Source organism: Fragaria vesca, linkage group LG6 (genome assembly GCF_000184155.1).
Source record: "Fragaria vesca subsp. vesca linkage group LG6, FraVesHawaii_1.0, whole genome shotgun sequence".
Lineage (NCBI taxonomy): Eukaryota > Viridiplantae > Streptophyta > Magnoliopsida > Rosales > Rosaceae > Fragaria > Fragaria vesca.
In genome coordinates, this window is record NC_020496.1 from 35248059 (window position 1) to 35268691 (window position 20633).

Here is a 20633-nt window from a genome sequence, read left to right on the forward strand (position 1 = left end):
TTGAGGCGTCACCACCATGATTCAAAATGATATCATTTCCCAGATATTTTCGTTTTGATTTGAAGAAGAGATGTCCATGAGAATTACGCAGAATTCGGATCATCATGTCCCTTCCAGGATGACCAAGTAGATCATGCCAAAACTTGTATGAGTCAGAGTCCCAAAGATCCTGTTTGGCGACTACATGGGATTCAATAATCCGAATCGTAGTAAGGTAAAGACCACTAGATTGACTCATGAGTTTCTCCAATATACGTTTGCGTCCGTATTCATGAGAAGTGATACACAAGAACTCAGTTCCATCTTCACAATGAGTTTCCAAGTGAAAGCCATTAGCGCGAATGTCCTTAAAGCTCAACAGGGTTCGGTGCCCTTTTGGGGTATAAAGAGCGTCCGTGACGTGGATCATAATGCCATGAGGCAGAAAAAAGCGAAAGGTTCCACGCCCGAGGATCACAGGGGAAGATCCAATCATTGTCGTCACAGATAATTTACAAGGCACTAACTCAAGAAATAGTTGCCGGTTCCTTAGAATTGTGTGGGTTGATCCACTATCTGTGAGGCACTCAATCTCTCCAAGAGACATACCTACAAAAGAGAGTAGATATATGAGTAAATAGGTCGATATCGAGCTATTTAGAAGGATTGAAAAAGCTAAAAGTAGCAACAATCCCGAGAGTGCTAAAAATTTCTCGCGCAGAATGACCTTTGCGCGCTAAAATAGATATGGACGAACCACAAAATGTTCTGAAAACTAGACTCGTAAAGCTTTCCAATGATATAAATCTCACTGTCTGGTTCGTCCGGAACTGTTCACAAAGCTCAAACGAAGTGACTGTCCAGGGAGGACAGATTACTGTTTTTTCACAGATTTGGCATTAGCAAAGTTTTTGAAGCTTGCTGGTGGCATGGAGACGAAAACTCAGCCACAGGGACGTGTTGATGATCAAAGAACCTAGGGGATTCGATGATGGTCCGGTTTTGTCAAGTCTTTAACGTCTTTTACAAGACGGCAATTGGAGTAATAGCGTAGAAGGAATCCAAAATCAAAAACTTTCGGTAACTCCAAATTAAGTATGTCCAAGCATGTCCGTGGAGGGTCGCGAGGCACACTTAAACTACTAGCTCCTTAATTTCGGAAAATTCTAAGACATCATACTAACTTGGATGAGCCTAGTTGAACAATTGATGATGGAAAATCCGCTATAGGTAAAAGACTTGAACCGAAAAACACGTGAGTAACTCTCCTTGAGAGTCACGGCGCCGTATGTCACCTCCTTTAAGGGAGAGACCGAAGACGGCATTGATGCCATGTTTTCTAAGGTAGATGTAAATCAATTCGAACCATGTAGAGACAAGAAGAACCATGAAATAAACTTTCATTAATGCGCTGAAAAGAGTACATAAGGGTCTCAAAAAAGAAATTGAGAAGAAAACTAAGCATGGCATGCTGACGATGCCTTATTATATCATGACTTGTAAAAGGGAAAACAATCTAGCCGGTGACGTCAAAGTCAGGGGCATCTAAGTCAGAACATTGTCCATTAGGGTCAGCGACCTTGAAGGTAACATTATGTTCAACTCCATTGTTTTCAGTGGAATTGACTTCCATCAATTCCTTGTATTTCTTGTATGCGGCAACAACATTTGCAGGAGCGCGACAGCTTTTAGACCAGTGGTCCTTGGACCCACATCTGTTGCATTGACCATCAAAGGCAGAAGAAGAGCGAGCATGCTGCTTCTGAGGAGGAGCGGCGCCGCCCTTGGGGCCAGCGGCACCGGTGTCTCGACGCCATGAGTTGGTACGGCCACTAAAGCTGCTACCTTGTCCCCGAGAACTAGAGGCACGGTGGTGTTGATTCCCACGTGCATAAGGTTCATTCCTATGTTGATCCTTGCGTTTCAGAGCTTTCTTATTCCGGTTGCAATTGTAATTAGATTCCGGAATTTTCCGGGTGCCTACAGGACGTAAATTATGCTGATCATTGATCATATTATTCTTTTCTTCCATAAGGAGTTGCGTCATTAAGCCGCTAAATGTAGTAATCCTCTTATTTGTGAACTCAAGCCGATATTGGTTCATGAGGATCTTAGCAGCTGAAGGGAATGTCGAGAAAGTCTTTTCGATCATGTCAGCATCACTTTTCTCGACTCCACATGAGCTCAGTTGAGCTTGTAGGCAAAGCATATCCCTGTTGAAGTCATCAACCTTCTTGTAATCCAAAAGTCGGATTTCATCCCAGCGAACAATTAGTTCTAGGAGCAAGGTCGAGTGAATGTTGCCGAAGCGTTCGGCAAGGGCATCCCATAGATCTTTTGGATCGTGCTTGGATTGATGCTGCCTGCGCAGTGTGGGATCGATATGCTTACGAAGGAACATGAATGCCTGAGATTTTGTTCTCTTGCTAGGCGGTTCCTGATCTGGATCGGGGAATATGGTCTCGGTCAGATCCTTAGCGATGAAGGTCTGTTCTATGTCCGAGACCCAACGATGGTACTCAGTACCATGGGCGTCAAGGACGTCAAATTCAATGCCTCTGTCCATCTGCATACAAGAGAGAACAAGTCGTATTAGTTTTCTGTTGGAGACCCTGAAAAAGGTACTCAAATACAATGCTTTTGGTTTGTCTCTCTAGGGTTGATCAAACACAACCCTAAATGTCCGGAGTCGATCAAACACGACCCGGAAAAAACTTGTGTGAAGGTGATCAAACATACCTTCAAAATAGCAATAACCAAAGTTGATCAAACACAACTTTGGACCTGGGGAGGATAACCGGGATTTTTAAACCTGCAAAGACACCGTCCCAAGCATAGAATGGAGTAGAAGAAGAGGAGAAAGCACTTTATCTCCCCCGAGGTTATTGAACTTTGAAGAGTTTTAGGTTGTAAAGTAACATACCGTAAAACTTGGATGCTTGATCGGACGAGAAGGAAGCAGTGGAGCGGACGGCCGGGGAGCGGCAGTCGTGGGGCAACGGCGGCGGCGGCAGCAGCGGCGGCGGCCGAGGAAGGGCCGAGGGTTTTCGGCTTTTGGTTTTAGGGTTTGGGAAAAAAAACTATTAGCTCAAGGGTTTGAGCAAAGAGCTGATAACGTCATGAAGTGAAAGTAAATTGAGAATAGAGAATCGTGAAAGATGTGTATCTCATTCATTGATATGAGCCCTTTATATAGGGAATTACACATTACCAGTATAGTAAGGATATGAATACATAGATCTAGTCTAACTACATATCCTATTGGCATAAGGCAAAGGCACACATAAAGAATATCTAGAAAGATATGGAATATCCTAGAACATTACTGAACTAGTAATAAATTTTTTTGAGAAGCAGCAAAGTCATTTTTTAGCACAGAAGATCCAATTCTCATTGTTGAACTAGTAACAAAACAACAATTTTTGGAAGACCAAAATTAAAACAAAAAATGGAATAGAGTGATCTACTTGCAGACAACAAAATCATTAAGATTATGGTCTGAGTTAACAAAATTAAAAAGAGTATATAAATAGAAAAAGAGTAGAACAAATATAAAGAAAATGGAGAATGGAGAAAACCCGAAATCACCCTTTGAAAATTAAGAAATTACATAAAGTTAACGGCATGACTAACGTCATGTACTAAAAATGTGTCATGATTTTAATGGCATGTACCTTTATGAATGTTTTGAAATTTGAAACACCAGAATTAGGAGTAGGTCATTTGTCATGTATTGTTCTTAAAATTTTCCCTTTTAGTAGTCGTAAGTTATATAGTGTCGAATTTGGGTTTGGCAAGAGGTGGAATTTGAGATGGATGATATTGTGGTTGAACTGGATTTTACCTATGAGAAGATGAAAGGATTTTGTCGTGATTGTGGCATGTTTATGCATGATCTAACTTGTTGGACGTATTCGAGAGGATTAGATCACACATTAGACAAGTGACAAATAAAATATAACTATTATAAGTGAGTGGATCATATCCAATTTTACCGAGGCCTTTTGTGATTTAAACCCAACATCTTAAAGGTAGTTAAGTTGAGAGGGTATTGGTACAAGAATGATATGCGGGTCACGCTTATCGATGTTTAACATAGTATCAGAACGGATTACCCACGTCCACTTGTGAATGCGTAACTGCCACACGAGCTCCACGTCACCCAAATGTTATCCACGTGTTAGGCTTGAAAATTCGCCACACGGGCGGGGGCGTGTTGAGATATCAATCTCACATCGGGAATATGAGACATTGCATGTAGGTTTATAAGGGTTTAGGTCTTTCCACCCATTTCTAATTGGTTTTGGATATGAACCCCAAACTACTTTATCATGGTATCAGAGCGGATCCCTCTTCAATTACTTCTCCAATTCTCATAGGCCCGATTTGGGTTCTTCTCTCGCCCGATCCGGGCTTCTTATCTCGCCATTAGAAAGTTCCGATTGGATTGTCACCAAGTGTCCTATGGTTTGTTCCGTCCCAATTCATTCCACGTGTAGACCTAGAGTCAAGTTGCACATGAGGGGGTGTGTTGGACGTATTGGAGAGCAATAAATCTCACATAAGAAAATGATTATCTGCGGGCCACGCTTGTCGTTGTTTGACATGGCTATGATATCATGATAAAGTAGTCTGGGGTTCACATTCAAAACCAATTGGCAATGGATGGAGTGACCCAAACTCTTATAAACCAACATGCAAGGTCTTATTTTCCTGATGTGGGATTTATATCTCAACACGCCCCTGCATGTGTGACGAATTTTCAAGCCTAACACGTGGACAACACTTGGGTGACGTGGAGTTCGTGTGGCCGTTACGCATTCACACATGGATGTCGGTAACACGCTCTGATACCATGATAAAGTAGTATGAGATTCACATCCAAAACCAATTGGCAATTAGATGTGATCGTTTTGAGGTAGAGATAGGAGCTTAAGGCTTGGTAGACAGAGGTTATGGCAAACTTGTCATTGTTCTCTACACCAACTATGCCTCAAATTTTTTCCACATTTGTAGTCACTCAATACCCAAACAACCCGACAACTACCATTCTGAACCTTCATGGGAGCTTGTGTACCTGGACGCTTAAAGTGCAATTGGCATGGGCATTTACCTATTAGATTATGGGTGCTTGCACGTGGGCTCATTACCACCCATTTTCGTTGGTTTTGGTTCTAGTTCTTCGGTTTGGTTTTCGGTCCTTTCTCGTCAGCCTCAGCTCCTTCATGATTTGGGTTTTGATGGTGAATTGTACGGTGTTGTTTGGGAGGAGCTTTTCATCTGGGTCATGGGTGTCTTTATGATATGTGTAATGGGATTTGTTTGGCATCAGTTTTTCGAGCTTCATCGTTCCTATTTATCTCTCCTCACCTTTCGATTGTTAGCAGCGATAGCAACGACGACGACAATGTTAGCGATCATAGGTGGTGGATGTATTAGATTTGTTAGCTTTGTTGAATTTTATTATCGGTTGTAGGGTCTACGGCCCATAAATTAGTGAGTTATAAGTTTCCTCACAATCTTTCTAGTTTGATTGAGTTTGAGACTCGTACTTTTTATTATCGTTAGTTTGTAATTTGATTTGTCCTTTGATTAAATTATTCATTTCTCTCAAAAAAAAAATTATGCCTCAAATCATAGATTCATATCATACTCGCATTAGGAATGAACAAGGTGGAGGGGAAAATGAGTAGTGTGTCCTCTTTTGTTTACTTTATTAAGATTTTGTTCCCCCGGCCCCAAACCCTTTTCTTGAATCTTCAATCCTTCTGCACCTCTTTTCTCCTTAGGCATGCAGAAAGGATATCGTTTATTTCATACCTAAGAACTAGCTTATATTTTCCGTAAGGAACATATAAATGTATTCGAGTTCATTTGCTTACTCGGACTGAATCAAAATATATATGAGTGAAGTGAAACTAGCTAACATACCAAAATGTATACATACTCGACTCTGCTGGAGAATAGTGTGTGTGTGTATATATATATATATTTATGGTGTTACTCCTTGAATCTAGAAGGCTTTTTGAGATAGATAGATCTTCTTGGCATGACTACAGAAGTCGTGTTCACTTTCTTCTTAATTAAACTCAAAGTCCTCTTGATTGATAGGGCCGGTTATATGGATGATGATGATGTTGCTTTGGTAATGTGGATTATTGTTAGTTTTCTTCTGTACGTACGTCTAGATCGATTACTGTAGTTCTAGTCTCATTGAGTTTGACATATTTACAGATTTATATATTGATTGTTCTACCCTTCCGATCCACCCAATAAAGTATCCAATGAGAAGTATTGATTTGAAAGGAAAAAAGAATATATAGTCAAAATTGAACCATCAAGTAATTTTCTTATAAAGCATTACTCGATTATGGTTTTCTCACACATTTTTCTTAAACGAAATATAAGATTATTGAAAGTGGTTGAAGTATGAAGAAAAAAAAAAATAGATTCGATCATTTTGGACATGGTAGTCTGGTAGACCCAATTTTATATGTCTCTACTGATCGAGTCCTTATAAATTTTTGGCGGGTACCTCTTCTCTAAGACCCATCGAAGTGTCGGTAGGGTAAGCTTCCTCATGTTCATGTTCTTCTCACAATTATATTGGGGCGGTTATTTCATATACATCTATCACTTGCAGTAGTCTTCAATCAATTCCAGAGCTAGCTTTAGGCTTTTAGCAAAGGTTCTTTCACTCCATCCTACGTCGTTTACATAATGTATTGAGCATCTAGCTAGTGACATTTTACATTCAAACTTTGGCATCGATCGATCTAAGTCTGTCCTAATCAATATCTAATTTCTATTGTGTGTTGTCCCATTCCGTTTACTAAATTAACAACGTTTCAATTTCAGTGCCACACAATTTATTCCTTGAATTGCTTGAGCTTTATCATCTACTTATCCTGCGTCCTCTTAGGAAAAATAGACAACTCTTTTCTTATAGTGATCGCGATTCTTTGATGACGAAATGTTTGGTCCGATATAGGATACAAGTGTTGATCGGTAACCACTTTACACCAACAAGAATAATAATATGCATGCTTGAATTGTCATTACAAATTATGGAGGGTGGGGTTGACTATTATTGATAAATATATATTCATTTTTGGTAATAGTATTTGTCTTTTTAATTTGTGTGAATGTATAATAAGTGCGACTATTAAGATTTTCAAATTTATATTGATCATCAGTGTGTTGTTAATATTATCATCTGCTGATCATCAAAATTAATTAGTAAAATTGTAACACATGATGGAGCATAGATGTAGAATCAAAGTCATCGAGAATCCGATGAATTGAGTTTTAGTACCTAGAAAGTTAGTAAAGCAGTAGCAAGTAAAACAAATGTTGACACGATCATAAAATAGAGAAAGTCTCTTATGAAAATCAAAGGATATCTAGCTAGATTGACTAACTACTGGCTGTTTAGTTCATGTGATACTAGTGACATGACCATCGACCTAAACTTAAATTTACATCTAGATCTTAAAGCTATAGAGCTATATATAGGCAGTGTCGCGTTTTTCACCCATAAACACAAATGAAGGTACGAACGTCATGGTATGAATATGTACGTGCGACTTTCATGGAGGAGCTCAACTAGGGTTTCTAAAATCTGTCGGCAAAGTGAGCCCCAATCCCCAAGCTAGCTCCTTGTTTGGGCCCCCGTTTTCTCTCGCCGACAAAACAGTGAGAATCTACGATTTCAAATATGGAACTTTAATTTCTCCATTCTGAATCGTATACAGATCGAACTAGCATACCATAGTCACCAGCAAACATTATCATAGATTTATCTACAGCAAAGACTGATGTTGTTGGCAAGTCTCACACAACCAGATCTGGGAAACGCGTTTGGTGGATTCTGTGTTAGGGTTTTGTTAGATTTGGTTATATATACACAAATGAAAAACTACGTACGTAAACTGATACTCATATATGTTCGTCGGTAGCTAGTGATCATCACAAAGTTTGAAGTGTAATTAACGTAAAAATTAGTACAAGCTTCATAAGCATGCAAGTACTTCTTCGATCTAAGTTTCTGATCATCATATAATATATAGCTGGATAATTTAGTTATTGAACAGATCGAGCTAGCTGTTTTCAATAGTACTTGGTATACAATTAACATCTGTGATAGAGGCATTAGCCGCATTATATATGCATGCATAACAGTGGAGATGGTCCACGGAATCAAAACTTTCGGTATGAAATCTTGGGGAACTTGTTTAAGGTCCTATGTATTAAATAAGACAAAAATAAAATGCTGCAGGTGGTCAGCATCTTCAAGAAAATTACATACAGATCGACTATGGATCGATACCTTTGGGACTAGTCTTTAATGGTTGATCGAATAGATCTAAACTCATGAGATTATATTGGACAAAACCCAGCAATAAAAGCTCCCAACATTGCTGTCTAGGGAAAACGTAAGTGAAAGCAGCCTTCTACTGTACTCTCGGCGGCATCTTTGCTATTGTTTCACTTACCCTTTGAATTTTCTTCAAGTTAATTTCATTATCTATGTCTCTGACAGTCTGACTAGACAAATATGGTTCGACAGAGTAAGTAAGAAAGATATCAGATGAAGGCGAAACGCACCAGTCATGCACACTTGAACCACCAGCATGATGAACTGGAAGATGAAGACCTTAGTTTAGCGTCGAATGATGAGGCTTGGTGAAGGTCATTATAGAACATGAAAACAAATAGCTAGACAGGGATGGAAGTCATGGAACCTTCTGGTTGAACAGAAAGTTGAAGATTGACCGATATGGTGAGTGTACGCCTTTGCCTTAATTTGTTCCTTTCCAAGATTTATTAGGGAAAGGAAAAGGCTAGGGAAGACGTGTAGTAACTGCTCTAAATCCATGTAGAATTAGGATTCTTATGTAATTAGGGAATCCTTTAGTTATAGGTAGATTGTTTCCTTTCAGAGTTATGGACTACTCCTTTGTACTTGTATATATATACCCCTGTCGTGGGATGTATAGAGTCATCGAATTAACCAGAATTGAAGTATTATTTTCTACTTGGCATCAGAGTAAGTTCAATCCTCTTCAAATCTTGAATCCTGAATATCATCCATGAACGTTCACTAAAAAAAGCTCAGAAGAACTTGAGCAAGCTAAGGTTGTAGTTGCTACCACAGAGGAAGAGTATTCATCCAATGCTTTCGCTAATGTAGCACAGTCAAGTATGAAGGGTGGTTACTTTGAGTAATACATTGGAAATTGATACTGATGCATCTGACATATGATCAATAACCCTAAATTTGTGAAAAAGCGTAAACATTTATATCAGATCAGAGTTAGAGTACAATCAGCAATAGAGACAACATTTTGAGGAATGTTTAAGCTTTTTCACAAGGTTAGGGTTATTAGTCATTTGTTCAGATGCACCAGTATCAATTATCCATGTATCATTCAAAATCTAAAACCTTACCCTTCATACATGGTTGTGTTACCCTCCATGTATTACACATTAGCAGATCAGCATTGGATGGATGCTCTTCCTCTGTGGTAGCAACTACAACCTTGCTCAAGTTCTTCTAAGGTTGAGAATGGCCAAAATATGATAGTATGTGGTGGATGCAGCGGCTTATGGTGGTAGATTTGATGTTCTTCGGGATTCAAGACTTAAAGGATGCAATAATTCAAGAGGATTGAACTTGCTCTAGTACCAAATAGAAAATAATAGTCTGATTTCATTGTGATTTTATCAGGATTCACTACAAAATCTATACAAATAAGCATCATTTACCAAATAGTGCATCATTGGTTACTTTACTCTAGTTAATGACTTATTCTAAAAAGCCCCCCAACAAATCGTTATTGTACAGTTCGTTGAATTACATAATAGATGACCTTCATTTCTGAAGAAAAGAGAAAAAGAAAAAGGAGAAAGTCTTTCGGAATAAAGGCTAGATGAAGAATTACCAAATGAATATATGCTTAAATCTTAATCCCTTGAATACTTGTTAAATTCATTGTCTAAAACATGTTTAGTTTCAGAGAATCATGCCTTTTGGGTAATGAAATCAATCATGCAAGGTTTGAATAAAAAATTTATAATCCGTACAACAGTTCACCTCACAAGTCGAAATCAATCGATCTATGCTTTGTAATCAAATCATGCAGAGGTCCCATTCCTGCATATCAATGACCCACTCTCCACATTGATGAACTTCACAGGTTTAGGTACATCTCTCTGGATTCATATGTTAGATCTGGGTTATATCCCTAGCTATAGCTGGCTAATAGTTACTACAAAATGCTTCTAATTGTACCTAATTTCAATCTGTTCTTCTTATTGTATCATTTTGTTTCTGATCATTTCCTAGCAACTGTTTTGGCATCAACACTAATAATTACTCTTGCATAAACTGTTTTCCGTAAACTGGTTGATGAGTTCGACCTCTAAATTTTGTTCAAGATTGAAACATTGTGCTCCATTAGTACCTCAGAGGAAAGATGAGATAAGTAGTTTGTTCTACTTTTCCAGAGAAAATAGTATTATTGAATCCACCATCAGACATGATCACAGTACTATAATCTTCTCATAAGAAAAAGGTAGCACATTCAGATTACAGATCATGAATTGAAAATTGATTGGTGCAAGAATTACAATTACATTTGACAGAAACAAACATTTGACATTTCATCATGGAGAGCTGCTGACACAGTGGTAAGAGAACTGCAAAGGTAAAAAGACACAATGTGGGTAAGCCAACAAGCATTGCTTTTAAGGCAAGATACAGAAAATTGCTTGGAGCTGGCCATCATTGAGAGGCTGAAGTTATTTTTTTTTTTTTTTTTTTTTTTGAACTCATCACAAGCTCAAATTCCTGTGAAAGAAGAAGGAATCACAGAGCTACAGATGCAACACATTTAAGAGACACCCATCTCCTCCTTCTGGATCACATCCCCTTTTCCTAGCTTTCCAACCATGAAAAACCAAAGCAAAGCTGGTTTCCTCATTAAGAGTGAGGAAAGAAAGTAGTTGGTGAATTATAAGGTAAGTACTAGTACTGTCTGCTTTGTCTCTCTATAGCTATATTTCATACAACGTCACATATAACCTATTAACTTACCCAAATCTTACTAGCTTATCTCACAGGGACTCTATTCAAGTTCTTTTGGCTTATAAGGATGGTTAATTTCAGTGATAATTTTCTTATTTATATCAGACTGTACTACCTTCCTCCTTCCATATAATACACCTTGGTCTTCACTCTTCAGCTACCTTTCACTCACTCCCCTGCATTTATACAGAAGCAATTATTCTGTTTTCCCTCTACACAATCTTCTCCTCTCCTTCAGATCATGTCTCTCTTACTCTTCTTCCTCCTAACTCTTTTGGTACCTTCAAGCAATGCTGGCTGGCCACCATCACCTGGCTACTGGCCAAGTTCTAAATTCAGGACTATGAGCTTCTATAAAGGGTTTAGAACCCTTTGGGGTGCTCAGCATCAGAGCTTAGACCAAAATGCATTAACAATCTGGCTTGACAGAACCACAGGTCTCATTTGTACCCACTTCTATTAGTTCATTATGTTAATGCTTCCTCAGTTAGCTCACGCTTTCTCATTTTATTGCAACAGGAAGTGGATTCAAGTCGGTTAAACCATTTAGATCCGGTTACTTTGGTTCCTCCATTAAGCTTCAGCCTGGTTATACTGCAGGAGTTATAACAGCTTTCTATGTAAGATCACTGAGCTTAAGTTGCTTCACATACTTTCTTACTTTTAGCTTAAGCAAACTATAGCTTTCATAATTTGAAGCTTGGATTCTGCTTCAATTAAGTGTGTTGATCATGAACTGTATTGCAGCTTTCAAACAGTGAAGCTCATCCAGGGTATCATGATGAAGTGGATATTGAATTTCTGGGGACTACATTTGGAAAGCCCTATACTTTACAGACCAATGTTTACATCAGAGGAAGTGGAGATGGAAAAATTATTGGAAGAGAGATGAAGTTTCATCTGTGGTTTGATCCTACCAAAAATTTTCATCACTATGCTATATTATGGAGTCCTAAGGAGATTATGTAAGTTTTTTGTTGTGTGATCTTAGTTTAGCTAATCATAGTTGACATAAAATGCTAATATGCTTTTATACTTGATTAATCTCATAAATAAAGAAAACTCTTTAGAAAAATACAGAACCTATTCATCCATATACTACTGCTGAACTTTAATGAAATAATTAAAATATCTCTTATGTTTTCCATTAACTGGTTTCAAAGGTAAATGCCAATAAAGGCTGAAAAGACATTTTATTCTTTCTTTGAAATTAAGGAAAAGCAGAGTGGCAAACTAGGACATTTTAGAAGGGAAATTACACTGTTTAGTTGGACAAATGTCATTCCACTGTTTAGTTTGTAGTTGAATAATCTTATTTTACTATAAGTGGAATACAATTATTTATTTATCGTGTGACCGACTTATAAAGTGAATAAGAGGTAAAAAAGATAGAGATAAAAAGGAAAGTAACGTGTTTCCATCGTACATAGTTTCATTCTTTCATTAACATAAACAAAAAGAAAAGAAGAGAACTAAATCTAATGCTGCCAAGCTATTGGTGTCACTTGCTTGCCATCAAAGCCAAAAGTATGATCTGCAAAATTAAACTAATCCATATTCCATATAAATATTCTATGTTATCTCTATTTTGATATGCAATGTTGACTTTGGTGGTAGGTTAATTGTTATATACTACCATTTAGATTCACATAATTAAGATCAGTTATTGTTTTTTACAGATTTTTGGTGGATGATGTGCCCATAAGGAGGTACCAAAGGAAAAGTGTTGCAACATTTCCCTTGAGGCCAATGTGGCTCTATGGTTCAATATGGGATGCCTCATCATGGGCTACTGAAGATGGAAAATACAAAGCAGATTACAGATACCAACCTTTTGTTGCGAAGTTTACCAATTTCAAAGCTGGTGGTTGCTCAGCCTATTCCCCTGCCTGGTGCCACCCGGTCTCCGCCTCTCCATTCCGGTCAGGTGGGTTGACCCGACAACAATACCGGGTCATGAAATGGGTTCAAGCCAACCATATGGTGTATGACTATTGCAGGGATTACAAGAGGGACCATTCCTTAACACCTGAATGTTGGGGTTAATCATATGCTTCAATATTGAAGTTCCCCTCAGTTTTCACTTCATTTAAGTGCATCATCTTATCAAATATGTTTTTATTTTAATTTTGAAAGAAAAATGTGTGAATTGCCTTGAGATGGGTCATCAATCTGAACGTCCAAGGCTTCCCCAAAAGAAGAAAATTAGGAATTTGGTGTGTGCTCCATTTTTGTTCAACTTGTATGCTTCCATTTGTTCTTCAGTGGTGCATGTGCTGTAAATTGGCAACTCAGTGAGAAAACAAAGAAAACAAATCCCAAAAACAAAAAAATATAATGGATGTATGGTCTTGGGTGATGAAGCCAAAGGATGGAAGATCATGGATTATGAGCAACTCTATGTGAACAGTGCTCTTGGTTTTTTACTTTATGCAATGCCCAGAAGCACTTGTCAATTCTTAAATAATGCAACAGCTTTTGTTCTTCTTCTTCTTCTTTGTTTTTTGTTTTGTTCTATGTGTATGAATCACTGCCATAGAAATTGGGGCACTTTGTGACTGCCTGATTGGTCATAGTCTAAGTTCTGAAGCTGGTGGTACTAGTAGTGTCTCACAAGAGCTATTCTGAACTATGCCTCTATGGATTTAGTACTTTAGCTTAAGAACTCGTAATCTCACTGCATATGAATGCCACTTAAAATCTTGAATGCCAGAAATTGGAAATAAAAAAGAGAGGGAAGTACAGTGAAATGTGAAAAAGCTGAAGGGAGCATTATAGCAGCACTACTGGCACTGTGACATCCTACTTCAGAGGAGCTATATTATTCATCCCCTTTTACTGACACACACCACAATAATTGGAGTTGTATTTTCTACCGTATGTTGTATAGTTTGTACACTAAAAAAATGTAAGAACATGTATGAGGTATGTGAAACTAACTCAAATTAATAGATATTAGTGATGTATGTTAGGATACTAAAGAGTATAAATAGTGTAATCTAGATGGGAATATGGAGATTTACTGCCAAGGAAGAATGGTCTGTAATAATGTAGGAACTCTCATGATTGAGATGACATGCTAACAAAAATTGACATGACACATCTAACCAACCAAATTTAATGCCATTGCCCTTCAGATGAACCTCAGTTCAAATAAGACTAGCCCCTCCCTCTCCACCCCGCCCCCCCCCCCCCCCCCCTCTTGAAGCATTTACAAATTTTCGCTGCATAGACAAGTGGACACCTATCTTCACCTGTTTAGTCATTTCATATTATGCAGATCATGTTAAATCTTACACAGACAGTTGTAAGAAAGACCCACATGTTAAGCCACAGGGAGCAAAAACCAGTTCCTACTGGGACAGTTAACGGGATTGCAAACTATATACTGCAAGAACCAAATCGAGTAATATTTACAGAAGGGTAGAGCTAGCATAATGTCTGCTTTGGGATAATATGTTTTGTTTGGTATGGTGTATATAACATGTTTTTCTTAATTTTTTGAATGAACATGACCTTTGAAAATGATTAGTGATTATATGAGCAACAATAATGCAGTAATATTGGCCCAACTGCCTAAGATGCTGAAATGAAAAAGATGGGGTTGTTCATGGGTAGCTTTTGGAATTATAAGTGGACTGAAAAAGATGGAATGTTTTGGTAAACAAAGAGATATGTTAACCAATTAGGGTCCATATCCTCTTTGGCCTCCAGCCCTCTTCTTGTTTTGGAATTTCATCAAAAACCTCATCATGATATGTTTGGTTGGAGTAGTTACAAAGATGCATGATGTCCACACAGCACCAGTAAGCATTGTCTCGATCATATTGTATATAATCCATTTTGTGATGGTATTGTTGATTAATATCATTGATAATTCAGTGAAACTGCAATTGAAATTGATATTGATATTGATAACTGAAATTGTTGTGTGTAGATTAATAATTGGACATGTGAAATCTCCATGTATCATTAAGTACAACAGAAGGAAACAGGGCCAACAATTTCTTGGGGGTCTACAAAGAAAAGCATACAAAATAGTCATAAGACTACGAGAGGATTTGCATCAGTTTGTTGTTTTGCTATATAGAGTAGTTTCTCGTGTTCCCTAAATAATAATGCTTGGCTGCTTGGAATCTATAGCCTATAGGTTTGTGTTTTATATGGTACCTCATGTTAGTCTTGCTTGTAGATTGCTAGTCGGAGAAGAATCAAGTGTTCTATAGACAAACTGTGAAGAATAAGATAGAGGTAGAATATGTTTATCCGGAAACCATCAACTATTTGATTCTTGGTACTACTTAATGACTTCAGAATTATGCATGACAAGAAAAAGACAATAAGGATCGAGGTGCTCTAGAGTGCTCTGGACCACAATTCCACAAACAATGATCCACTATATTATTATGTTTGGCCCAGAGATCGCAACCCGACCTTAGCTCAGTTGGTAGAGCGGAGGACTGTAGTGGGTTAAACCGTCAGATATCCTTAGGTCGCTGGTTCGAATCCGGCAGGTCGGAGAAATTTTTTGCATATTTTCTATTTTTTGTTTATGGCAATTTCCTTGCTTTAACAATATCCTGAAATCTACTATGTATGCTCGTCATCCATTGTTCCAATCAACTCGACATTACCTTAGTTCTGATTGGAAAAGAAACTGTATACAGAGAAGAATATTTATTCAAAGCAAAAATCTTTCTCATTTCCATTTCCCCTACAGTTGCGAACATCGCACTAAATGTAGTAATCGTAATGATCAATATAATACTGAGCACCTAATATGATACAACTACAGCAACTATAGTACCTCAAAGACATATCTGAAGATTACACATTTTCATGAAAGCTCGGTACTGAAGAGTTGCAGCATGTCACCATTCAAACAACTGAGGAGACCTTTCCTTGACGAAGCTGTATACTTCACATCATGAACAGGACTTTGCTGTAAGTTAAGGCGCTGAACAGTGGTAAAAGGCGACAGCTCCTTTAAAACTAGTTCAGAAGATAGTTTATCTTCAGATGCAAACAACCTGCCACGATTTTCTATGTTGATAATTGCGGACTTTGGCAATCCGATATCACACACGTTGCCCACTGAAGATCCCAACTTCAGAAAATGACTGTTGTTGCCTGATCTCTTTAAAAGAACATGGGAACCGACTGTTCCTTGTCCGATGGCACGTGAAGGAGTAAGCATTGGTTGTGTAAAGGCTGTCTCATCAGAAAATTCAACTTTGGGGCGATAGGAAGCAACAATGTCATCTGTTCTAGGGCAATAGGCAAGAGATATACAAACTCCTTGGTTCTCTGTTTCGGGGACCAAAATCGGCCTTCACAGAATTGAATTATAGTCAGAGAAATTCAATTGTTATAAAATTACTCAAGAGACGAAAAAAAAATTGCAGTCTGCAGAGTTGCAAATGAAGACCCAATCCAACAAATTTGTCACAGCCATAAAAATGAAGGTAAGGTCTGCTGGTAAATGAGTTTATCAGTAATCAAGAAAACTCTGAGATCCATAAAAAACACAAGGTACAGAAAGAATAATTACTCACCCCTCTGTTACAGCACCACCAAAACGCCACAGACATAAGCCAATTGCTGATGCGGATATCACTGTTCTAACACAAAAGGGAAAAGCTGTATTAGATGAAAGAGAATGCACAGTATGAATTGGGTTGTTTGTCAGCCCCTCCAGGGATTCAACAGGCCCTGAGGTTTGGCGCATGTCAAACACCAGAAGATAGCCATTCTGCAAGAAAAAGAAGCAATACAAGTTGATGCTGAAAGTATTAAAAAGAGGGATTCAAGAAACTGAAGACAGGATTTAGCCAGCATATATATAATGCAAGCTGTTGAGATAAACACAATGTAGCACCAGACCTGTAATCCAGCATATATATAATTTGAATCGTTGAGATCCCATGAGCATGTCCAAGCAGCAGCCTGCAAGCAAACATGTCAACTTGACAAATGAGAGAAAGAAGAGTAATGCAGTGGTTTCCCATTTAGGTGCAGGCCGCACAGACACAGACAGATACGTGCTTGCATTGACATAAATCACCTCAGTCCATATCACCAAGTGATTCATTTACAAGCCATACAAGTATGCAACACAGACCAGAAATTACCAGCTTTAACATGAAAATGACAAATTTGTTGTAGACATCCCATATTCAATTCCACTGCCACCTCCCCCATTGAATAAAGAAAAAAAAATCATCTTCAACTAGGGATGAAGAGGGCAACATGCCATGCTTAGTTAGCTTAGCTCAAACAAAATGTTCAGATTAGAAGGGACTGGCCTTGCCTATAAGTCTTTTACCATCTGTAGAACAACTGATATAACGCGAAGCCCCGAAATGATTGGCTACTAAGTAGAAAATCAAGTCAACAGGAAGGTGCAAATAAGAGAGTCAGTTACATTAACTGATCTTCCAATAATTCTACCAGTTCCACCTCACAGGACTAATTTATCCTATGTCATGGAACTTTTGTCATATTAAAAAAACTTGCACATTGTGACCTTTAGTTTCTTGAAATATATACACCAGACACGGACAAACATAAAATCACACTATAAACTGCCAAGAATAGGATAGCAACATAGCATAGTTGATAGAAGTTAACAGAGCATATGCTGAGTAACCTGGACCAATAAACAATCATGAAAAATGATTTTATGCTGCAAAGTATAGAACCGTAATATAAAGTTCAAGGCAAGACCTTTAGTTTTACTTAGTACACAACGGTATAAATAATGGTTGAAAGTTTACCGGTAGGTCATAGGAAACTATGATGTTGTTGTTCTCCATACTGCAACAAATAGCACAAATAAGCGAACTGGAGAACCTGTATGACAGTAATACCAAAATAACACTGAAGTATATCGGTGAAACCTGAGAACTACCAATTTCTTCCCTAGGCAAGCGAAGAGAGCAAGGTTAGTATTAGAGGGAGAAATACGCAGGTCCCTGATAGAACTTATAGAGCTAGGAAGAACAACATCATCTCTGTCATATGGAGGTATCAGGCTCATCTGCACAACCATATTTACAACAAAACAAAAGAGCTTTAAAAGTAGTTCCTGTTGAAACTATTTAATAAAACAAAAGAAAAACTATATCCAATACAGGAAATTTACTTTGGTAAGCACATCTTTTCCACCTATTCCAGCATGTCTTCGCGCAATTAACAAAATTTGGTTAGACGCGTCGATGTCAAACACACGAGCACCAGCTACACACAACTCCTTCTACAAAGTTCAATATGAAGTTAACATTGAATGGACAACAAAAAGAATAATGGAGTGCAATAGCTTAATCAAAGTTATGCACACAGTTGATCCGAGAGGATAAAAATAGATATGCATAAGTATTACTTGGGTCATCGCAAAACACAATGGAACAAAGGAAGTGATATAAAAATACGTATAAATTTTTCTTTTAACTGTCCACATATTACTGTTAATACATCAGTTTCTGATGCAGTGCCAAAACTATGGAATGGAGAAGTGGAAAAGGGTTCTCGGATGCAAGAGAAAATCTAACAATTGCGCCAACTGCAATTCTAAGCTATAATATATTGCTCCTTGGTACTTTGGCAGGCCAAGTTGCTTCACGTAATCCATTTCACTTCTTAATAACTTTAATGCCTGTGTAGTCATGTATAATTCTTTACCTGATCCTTTTTACTAGTGACCAGGGCGAACTTTGAATTCATATCACAACAAATCTGTACCGAACTAGTCCCCCGAGTGAGACAAATAGATGTGTAAGTGCGTGTGTATTTACCTCCATGTGGAAGACAAAAGATAGATAGGTAGTAAAACAAAGAACATAGCAAAGAGCAAGGAAAATTTGGCAAACCTCTAATTTGAAGCTGCACATAGATGCTTGTCCACAGAGGTTAGAGCCAAATGTTTCCCCTACAAAATATGTTGGGAGATTATCAGACATGATCTAGAAGGAAACACGGTCTTGTTCCATGATGGATAATATTTATTACTTGCAAACTATTTATCTAAAAGTCCATAGATACTAAAGTATGGATATAAAGGAACTAACCATAAGACCTTGCAGCTATGATGTTATTTCCAGACCCAAATCTCCTTTCAAAGGTCCCAGTAGTATATTCTGATGTTTTGCTCTATTATCCCCAAACAAAATGAGCAAAGATGGAAAATGTGAGAAAGTTGTGGACTACTTGAGACTGTGGTAACATTAAGATGTAATTTGAATCACCAAGAGTAAGTTAAATGATGTTATGTATGGCAAAGGAAGAAAAATGTGAGAGCAGTATATGACTAGAAACAAAAATAAATGAAATACACTACAACCAACATGTCTGAAAAATAAAGGTAACACTTTACAATCAAGCATACCTCCATAAGTTGCTGAATTTTCCGTTCTAGTACACCCTGTGCCTTTAGCAATTCAGCTTCCTTCTTATGCCACTCTGCTCGCTACACATAAAAGACAAAAACCTACAGTTGCTTAGCAAGGTAGCAAATGAATAATGAAAAGGAGCGTATATTGAGACCACCAGAACATCTACCTCCTTCTCAAGAGAAGCACATTTACCCTCAAGTGAACGAATCCTCTACAAACAAAAAACACACCCATCAGTCAATCACAACAAGTCCCACTAAGCTTAGTCTAGAATACCGGCTGCACAAAAGTCCAATCAATCACCTTCTGTGATTCTTCATCAACAGCAATAACTCGAGACGCGAAAAGCTTCCTAACATCTTTCCACTTGCATTTGGCATTGCATTGAGGACACTGCACAACGGAAACGTACAACCATCAACTCTCGAAAAACAAAAATCACATCCAAATCATTTGCACAACAGCAGATATTATTGCCTTATTGGTATTGCTACATCACAAAAATCATTACCTTTTGCTTTTGAGACTGGCCTATCCATTTTTTTATGCACGAGTTACCGAAAATGTGGCCACAAGGAAGACAGCTACGAATCATCAAAGCACACATAAACAAACAGCATCAAGTTGAATCAGTCGAAAATGTGCACGATTTGTAACATAAAAAAGAAATTGACAGTAGAAATGAAGTCGAGTGCGAACCAGATGTAGTGATCACCATCACTAGTCCAAGCCTCCAAGCAAATCGGGCAAAAGAGGCCATCAATTTCATTCGGATTCCACTGACTAGTCTGCGAGCTCTCTCCGGTCTCAAACGCCGCCGTTTCCTGGCTCCCGATCTTTCTCCGCTTTCCGCCGTTTCCTGGTTTGAAATCCGACTCCGGTTCACTGGGCTCATCACGGGGACCCATTCTGGAGAGATAGATAGCGTAATTGGAATTGGTTTGGACGTCTGGTTCTTCTTCTTCTTCGTCTTGTTCCGAGTCTTCGACGTCGCTGGGGACGGATGGTTCTTCTGAGGCTTCGTCGTCTTCGGTGGACTCTGCATCGTCGAGATCGACGTAGTGAGGATGAGGGTCCGCCATAGCTGAGCAAGAAATCGAAAGTTAGAGCTTCACTGTGTGTGTGTCTGAGAGAGAGAGAGAGAGAGAGAGAGAGAGAGAGAGAGGAGGAGACGA

General features: G+C 38.3%; 3 protein-coding genes and 1 non-coding gene across 4 annotated transcripts; 2 read left to right on the forward strand and 2 right to left on the reverse strand.

The window, feature by feature from the left end:
• Positions 1-1495: 1495 nt before the first annotated feature.
• On the reverse strand, positions 1496-2545 carry LOC101314881. Its single transcript, XM_004306209.1, has one exon. The coding sequence runs from the start codon at positions 2543-2545 to the stop codon at positions 1496-1498; it is 1050 nt and encodes a 349-aa protein (XP_004306257.1).
• An 8688-nt stretch (positions 2546-11233) lies between these two features.
• Positions 11234-13199, forward strand: LOC101300167 (probable xyloglucan endotransglucosylase/hydrolase protein 32-like). Its single transcript, XM_004304423.1, has 4 exons — positions 11234-11505; positions 11588-11688; positions 11816-12033; positions 12748-13199. The coding sequence occupies exons 1-4, from the start codon at positions 11310-11312 to the stop codon at positions 13112-13114; spliced, it is 882 nt and encodes a 293-aa protein (XP_004304471.1). The 5' UTR covers positions 11234-11309; the 3' UTR covers positions 13115-13199.
• Positions 13200-15497: 2298 nt separating this feature from the next.
• Positions 15498-15588, forward strand: TRNAY-GUA. The gene is given in 2 exon segments: positions 15498-15534; positions 15553-15588. It is a non-coding gene; the product is annotated as a tRNA-Tyr (tRNA).
• A 317-nt stretch (positions 15589-15905) lies between these two features.
• Positions 15906-20579, reverse strand: LOC101315176 (E3 ubiquitin-protein ligase RFWD3-like). The gene is made up of 13 exons (XM_004306210.1): positions 20158-20579; positions 19970-20042; positions 19762-19851; positions 19625-19669; positions 19452-19532; positions 19135-19216; positions 18937-18995; positions 18213-18323; positions 17968-18107; positions 17845-17884; positions 16952-17014; positions 16624-16820; positions 15906-16398 (listed from the first exon to the last, which is right to left on the reverse strand). Exons 1-13 carry the CDS (start codon positions 20538-20540, stop codon positions 15906-15908), a joined length of 1857 nt encoding a protein of 618 aa, XP_004306258.1. The 5' UTR covers positions 20541-20579.
• Between the last annotated feature and the right edge of the window lie 54 nt (positions 20580-20633).